Below are 7,362 nucleotides of genomic sequence, written 5' to 3' on the forward strand. Positions count from 1 at the left end.
ACCCCCCGAAGCGTTGCCCCTGATTGTGTGTATACTTCAGAACATGCTGTCTAGAGTTCTGCTAACCTTCTTGTAGGTTGCCTATGCCTGCCTAATCCTAAAAACTGCTTCTTGCCTGGATGTTCCTGGCCATAATACTGAGTCCCCAGGAACAAGCATACATTAAATAGTCCAATCCATTGCTGGGTAGATTAGTTTTGAGACCAGTATAGATGCAGAGTTCTGTGGCTCGCTCTGTGAGCGTTTATTAGTGTGGGAATACGCAGGAGCAATCTGCAGAACAAAATGATTGGAATTATTAAAGGGCACAAATGGACAAATCTTTTTTTCCTGGCAGTGACCGAGGCCTGTGGTGTTTCCTAGAAAAACTCACTTCTTCCCAGGGTCAAGTTTCTCAAATATATTTATTTATTTTTTCTTTTTTAGGGGCGAGGTCATTAATGGAGGTTTTGGCCTGGTGCTGGATGGATCCCCAGAGGCTGAGCACAATGCTAAAATGATGCTGAGCTGGGATGTGTCCAATGGGGTAAGAGGTCCGGTGTGTGTGGTGTTCGGGTTATGTGTGTGTTTTTTTTTTTCCTCTAGATCTATCCATCCTATCTGTGTCTACAGTATCTCACAAAAGTGAGTACACCCCTCACATTTTTGTAAATATTTTATTCTATCTTTTCATGTGACAACACTGATGAAATTACACTTTGCTACAATGTAAAGTAGTGAGTGTACAGCTTGTATAACAGTGTAAATTTTCTGTCCCCTCAAAATAACTCAACACACAGCCATTAATGTCTAAACCGCTGGCAACAAAAGTGAGTACACCCCTAAGTGAAAATGTCCAATATGGGCCCAAAGTGTCCATATTTTGTGCGGCCACCATTATTTTCCAGCACTGCCTTAACCCTCTTGGGCATGGAGTTCACCAGAGCTTTACAGGTTGCCACTGGAGTCCTCTTCCTCTCCTCAATGATGACATCACAGAGCTGGTGGATGTTAGAGACTTTGCGTTCCTCCACCTTCCGTTTGAGGAAGCCCCACAGATGCTCAATAGGGTTTAGGTCTGGAGACATTGCTTGGCCAGTCCATCACCTTTACCCTCAGCTTCTTTAGCAAGGCAGTGATGGTCTTGGAGGAGTGTTTGGGGTCGTTATGTTGGAATACTGCCCTGCGGCCCAGTCTCGGAAGGGCGGGGATCATGCTCTGCTTCAGTATGTCACAGTACATGTTGGCATTCATGGTTCCCTCAATGAACTGTAGCTCCCCAGTGCCGGCAGCACTCATGCAGCCCCAGACCATGACACTCCCATCACCATGCTTGACTGTAGGCAAGACACACTTGTCTTTGTACTCCTCACCTGGTTGCCGCCACACACGCTTGTCACCATCTGAGCCAAATACGTTTATCTTGGTCTCATCAGGCCACAGGAGATGGTTCCAGTAATTCATGTCCTTAGTCTGCTTGTCTTCAGCAAACTGTTTGCGGGATTTCTTGTGCATCATCTTTAGAAGAGGCTTCCTTCTGGGATGACAGCCATGCAGAGCAATTTGATGCAGTGTGCGGCGTATGGTCTGAGCACTGACAGGCTGACCCCCCCCCCCCCCCCCCTTCAACCTCTGCAGCAAGGCTGGCAGCGCTCATACGTCTATTTCCCAAAGACAACCTCTGGATATGACGCTGAGCACATGCACTCAACTTCTTTGGTCGACCATGGCGAGGCCTGTTCTGAGTGGAACCTGTGCTGTTAAACCGCTGTATGGTCTTGGCCACCGTGCTGCAGCTCAGTTTCAGGGTCTTGGCAATCTTCTTATAGCCTTATAGCCTAGGTCATCTTTATGTAGAGCAACAATTCTTTTTTTCAAATCCTCAGAGTTCTTTGCCATGAGGTGCCATGTTGAACTTCCAGTGACCAGTATGAGAGAGTGAGAGCGATAACCCCAAATTTAGCACACCTGCTCCCCCATTCACACCTGAGACCTTGTAACACTAACAAGTCGCATGACACCGGGGAGGGAAAATGGCTAATTGGGCCCAATGTGGACATTTTCCCTTAGGGGTGTACTCACTTTTGTTGCCAGCGGTTTAAACATTAATGGCTGTGTTGAGTTATTTTGAGGGGACAGCAAATTTACACTGTTATACAAGCTGTACACTCACTACTTTACATTGTAGCAAAGTGTCATTTCTTCAGTGTTGTCACATGAAAAGATAGAATAAAATATTTACAAAAATGTGAGGGGTGTACTGACTTTTGTGAGATACATAGATACACACACACACACACACACACACACACACACACACACACACACACACACACACACACACACTATCTTGTCTATCTCAAAATGCCCTTAAACCCTCATCACAAACCTTTAATTCTTATGGATATCCACTAGAGAACCCTCTAAATCTCGTAATAACCACTTTGCTGTTTTTTCAAATGGTGCTTTATGCATTGACATATGGCTATAGACCAGTCTGTCCTGACAGTATGGTCATCTGCTGACTTGGCACCAGATTGTAAACTATCACCTTGCAGTGTTGCCAACCCACCGGAGGGAAATTTACTGGCAGAACGTCCAAAATTTACGGACGGCACAAATTTTTTACTGGCATTGCAAAAATGTACATAAACAGGCTGTTTTCAGTGCTAAACCGTGCAAATATCAATACTTAATCTATAAACATGTAGATAGTGCTATTAGCAATGTGTTTAGGTTAAACAAAAGTCAAAAACCATATTTCTCCATTTACATGAAGATCAGATTAATATAACCCAGCCAGCACAGCGTTCCCCCATATATCAGAGTGTGCAGGATTCCCTTACAGTGTAACTCTGACGTAAAGAGGAATGCTGCAGATCTTGATTTAAGCAGGAACTCTTATTTTAAGTGGGTGCTCTGGTGACCAGAAACCGCCTTATATCAGAGTCCACTGCATTCCCCTTTACATCAGAGTTCTCTTTTACATCAGGGTCTGCAGAGTTCCCCCTTTGCACTGTAAGGGGAGAATCCTGCAGACTCTGATGTAGAGAGGAATACCAGGAACTCTGATAGGGGGGAGGGGGGACTCTGGTGACCAGAGACCACCTTCCACAGATTAATTACACTAAGGTAAGGGGGGGGGTTCCCTGCTATAAGGGGGAAACCTTTATATCAGTTCCCCCTTACATTATTGTATTCACCCAGCCCTTACATCAGTGACCCCCCCCTTAGACTGGCCTGGCAGCGCTGTCACTTACCTGAGGGTGGTCAGACGCTGCGGAAATGATACGGGAGGTGGTCAGATGCTGTGGACATCATACCGGAGGAGGTCAGAGACTGCAGACGTTCTACAGGAGATGGTCAGAGGCTGCGCGGACATGGTACAGGAGGTATTGAGAAGCTGCAGACACCCCCCATCCCCCCCCCAACAGTAGTGTCCTAATCTGCCCCCCTTCACCCTCCACATCAGTGTCCACCTCTGCCACCTTTTACATCACCCTCCCACAGCAGAGTCCTCCTCTGCCCACCTTCATATACCCTCTACAGCACTGTCCTTCTGTGCCCCCTTCAGACCCCATAGTACTGTCCTTCTGTGCCCCCTTCAGACCCCATAGTACTGTCCTTCTGTGCCCCCTTCAGCCCCCATAGTACTGTCCTTCTGTGCCCCCTTCAGCCCCCATAGTACTGTCCTGTGTCCCCTTCAGCCCCCATAGTACTGTCCTGTGTCCCCTTCAGCCCCCATAGTACTGTCCTGTGTCCCCTTCAGACCCCATAGTACTGTCCTGTGTCCCCTTTAGCCCCCATAGTACTGTCCTGTCACTGTCCTGTGCCCCCTTAAGCCCCCATAGTACTGTCCTGTCACTGTGTCCCCTTCAGCCCCCATAGTATTGTCCTGTCACTGTGTCCCCTTCAGCCCCCATAGTACTGTCCTGTCACTGTGTCCCCTTCAGCCCCCATAGTACTGTCCTGTCACTGTGTCCCCTTCAGCCCCCATAGTACTGTCCTGTGTCCCCTTTAGCCCCCATAGTACTGTCCTGTGTCCCCTTCAGCCCCCATAGTACTGTCCTGTGTCCCCTTTAGCCCCCATAGTACTGTCCTGTGTCCCCTTTAGCCCCCATAGTACTGTCCTGTGTCCCCTTTAGCCTCCATAGTACTGTCCTGTGTCCCCTTTATCCCCCATAGTACTGTCCTGTGTCCCCTTTAGCCCCCATAGTACTGTCCTGTGTCCCCTTTAGCCCCCATAGTACGGTCTTGTGTCCCCTTTAGCCCCCATAGTACTGTCCTGTCACTGTCCTGTGCCCCCTTCAGCCCCCATAGTACTGTCCTGTCACTGTGCCCCCTTCAGCCCCCATAGTACTGTCATGTGTCCCCTTTAGCCCCCATAGTACTGTCCTGTCACTGTGTCCCCTTCAGCCCCCATAGTACTGTCCTGTCACTGTGCCCCCTTCAGCCCCCATAGTACTGTCCTGTCACTGTGCCCCCTTCAGCCCCCATAGTACTGTCCTGTGTCCCCTTTAGCCCCCATAGTACTGTTCTGTGCCCCCTTTAGCCCCCATAGTACTGTTCTGTGCCCCCTTTAGCCCCCATAGTACTGTCCTGTGCCCCCTTCATCCCCCATAGTACTGTCCTGTCACTGTGTCCCCTTCAGCCCCCATAGTACTGTCCTGTCACTGTGCCCCCTTCAGCCCCCATAGTACTGTCCTGTGTCCCCTTTAGCCCCCATAGTACTGTCCTGTGCCCCCTTTAGCCCCCATAGTACTGTCCTGTGCCCCCTTTAGCCCCCATAGTACTGTCCTGTGCCCCCTTTAGCCCCCATAGTACTGTCCTGTGCCCCCTTTAGCCCCCATAGTACTGTCCTGTGCCCCCTTCAGCCCCCATAGTACTGTCCTGTCACTGTGTCCCCTTCAGCCCCCATAGTACTACTGTCCTGTCACTGTGTCCCCTTCAGCCCCCCCCCATAGTACTGTCCTGTCACTGTGTGTGTCCCCTTCTCACATGAGTGTCCATATTCCGCCGCCGGATGGCTGGCTCCTGATTTTTAAATTCTGGCGCCTGGCCTGGCCCTGGCGGTGGTGTGGCGGGATTCGGGAAATGCTCCATGACGATGACATCCGATGATCCAATCAGCTCAGCAGCACTTGCGGCGCCGGCGCCTTGTCATCACAAGTCAGTAGGCGTGCCGGCGTGCCGCACTCACAGCTTCGTTCTGACTCTCCTGAGCCTGACAGCAGCCAGACCCACCCCCCTGGCCAGGGCTCCGCCCCCCCGCCCGAATACAGGAAATGATCGGGTCATCTCGGGCATTTCCGGAACTGCACATGCGCAGTTCCGACCCGAGCCGATCGCTGCCGTATTTCACGGGCACTTTTCTCCTGCTACGGGCATTTACGGGCAGGAGAAAAGTGCCCTGATTTTACGGGCTGTCCGTAAATATACGGACGGTTGGCAACACTGTCACCTTGTAAAACAACCCAATCCATTTTAAAATTGAAAGGAGAGGCAAACATTTTATGTATAGCTATATTAAAAAAAAAAAAAAAAAAAAAAAATATATATATATCCTCCCTATTTTTGAGTTGATCACATTCCCTCTGTTAACTTTAGAAGAGCTGGGGGGGGGGGGGGGGAGAAGCTACAGCACACTTCCCAGTGAGTGGCTGTGCAGGGTGGGGGCAGGCGTGTCAGGACAAGTTGGATCATTGGAGGAGAGCAGGCTTGCTCCCACTACAGCTACAGAGCTGACCATGATGTACTCTCCTGCTTAGTGTGGTCGGTTTTTATAGGAAAGCAGAGGGACTGGCAGGAACACCAGGGATACCATACAAAGAACAGGAGACTCTCGTACAAGTACATCAGTGGTCCTCAACTCTGGTCCTCAGGGCCCACTAACAGGCCAGATTTTAAGTATTACTTTGGGGAGATGCAGACTAGAGTACTGCAATCACTGAGCAACAAATGAGATCACCTGTGATGTATTTCAGTTATCTTGCAAATCTGGCCTGTTAGTGGGCCCTGTAGGGTTGAGGACCACTGAACTACATGATACAGCAGGTACATATCAGGAATATGAAATGTTGGGGTAACAAACTCTTTAATTCTTAAAGAGAGGCAGAAGTTGAATCCAACATAATTTTTTCTTCAGCAGTACAGAAGATGTTGTTTTTCCAGTCTTTTTAAAGCAGTGGTCCTCAACTCCGGTCCTCGGGGCCCACTAACAGGCCAGGTTTGCAAGATAACTAAATTACATCACAGGTGATCTCATTTGTTGCTCAGTGATTGCAGTATTCTAGTCTGCATCTCCCCAAGGTAATACTTAAAATCTGGCCTGTTAGTGGGCCCGAGGACCGGAGTGGAGGACCACTGTTTTTAAAGCGTAAAAAGACAATGACTTTCCTAAGGCCTTTCTCTGTTAAGAACGAATGTGGACTGCGGGAACATGGAAGAAAGGGAGTGTGTAGCTAGGACTGAACTAACTAGCACTAATCAGGAAGGAATGACCTGAGATGAAAAGTAAACAAGTTTTAGTGGTCAAAAAACTGCTACTAGATGTCGGCATACATCAAATAGTCACTGGATACATTCCAATACCACAAGAAAAATACATTTAGAGGAGACAGAACATGCTTACAAAATCATCCTCATGTATCCAATCCCTGTTCCTCTACTGGTAATACTTTTTTGTTCTTGAATAAGTTTAATTTAATGGTTGTTTGTTTTTTTTTTTTTAAGGTGGCAAGGCGTTGCTGGTCAGGTAATAAAAATGCCTATGACACCATCATCGAAACCATGGAGGAGAATCGTAAACTGAGAGTGACGCTTCCATACGCTGTGAAAGACCAGAGTGTCCTGGAGAAGGCTTTGGCTCAACCTTGATCTCCTTACTGTCAATCGCTTGCTTCTCCAGTGACCAATGAAATCCATCGCTTGCACCTCGGTGTCCTTCCCACTCACACGTCCAATCGCCCCGATGTCCAATCCGCGTTTTGACTCTTCTATTTTGATAGAGCAACGGCCATTGGTCCTTTCTGAACTCGAGTCTTGGAAGTCGGATGTTCTGATTAAAATCGGCCCAGACTGTTCTGCACCAACTTCACCTGAATAAAAAAAAATCTTTTATTAGCATCCTGTGTGAAGATCTCAAATTTATTATTATATAAATATGAATAATATTATAGCATTTATTGTAATGTATCCAAAGAGTCCTTCTTTTACTTCAGTTTTGGGTAGAGTTGAAAGGGCTTGGAGCCCGTCGGGTTTTTATTGCTGGTTGTGTCCCCATTATGAAGATTTGCTTTTTGTCCTGTTTTTTTATTTTATGTGGGCCAATCTGACAAGAATTGTGTCTTTTAAATTTCTGTAGATGGCCCGGTGTTCCTAAAG

General features: G+C 48.0%; 1 protein-coding gene across 1 annotated transcript in view; it reads left to right on the plus strand.

Annotated features, from left to right (window-relative positions):
- The window catches only part of UROC1 (urocanate hydratase 1), a 52,258-nt gene extending 45,297 nt beyond the window's left edge, over window positions 1-6,961 (plus strand). Inside the window, exons 19-20 of the mRNA XM_082266041.1 lie at window positions 427-526; window positions 6,712-6,961. Of these exons, the coding sequence (XP_082122167.1) occupies window positions 427-526; window positions 6,712-6,855 (244 nt within the window). The 3' untranslated portion in view covers window positions 6,856-6,961. The remainder of the gene's footprint in view (window positions 1-426; window positions 527-6,711) is intronic.
- The last annotated feature ends 401 nt before the right edge of the window (window positions 6,962-7,362 follow it).

Source organism: Pelophylax lessonae (assembly GCF_965119305.1).
Source record: "Pelophylax lessonae genome assembly, chromosome: 8".
Taxonomy (NCBI): domain Eukaryota; kingdom Metazoa; phylum Chordata; class Amphibia; order Anura; family Ranidae; genus Pelophylax; species Pelophylax lessonae.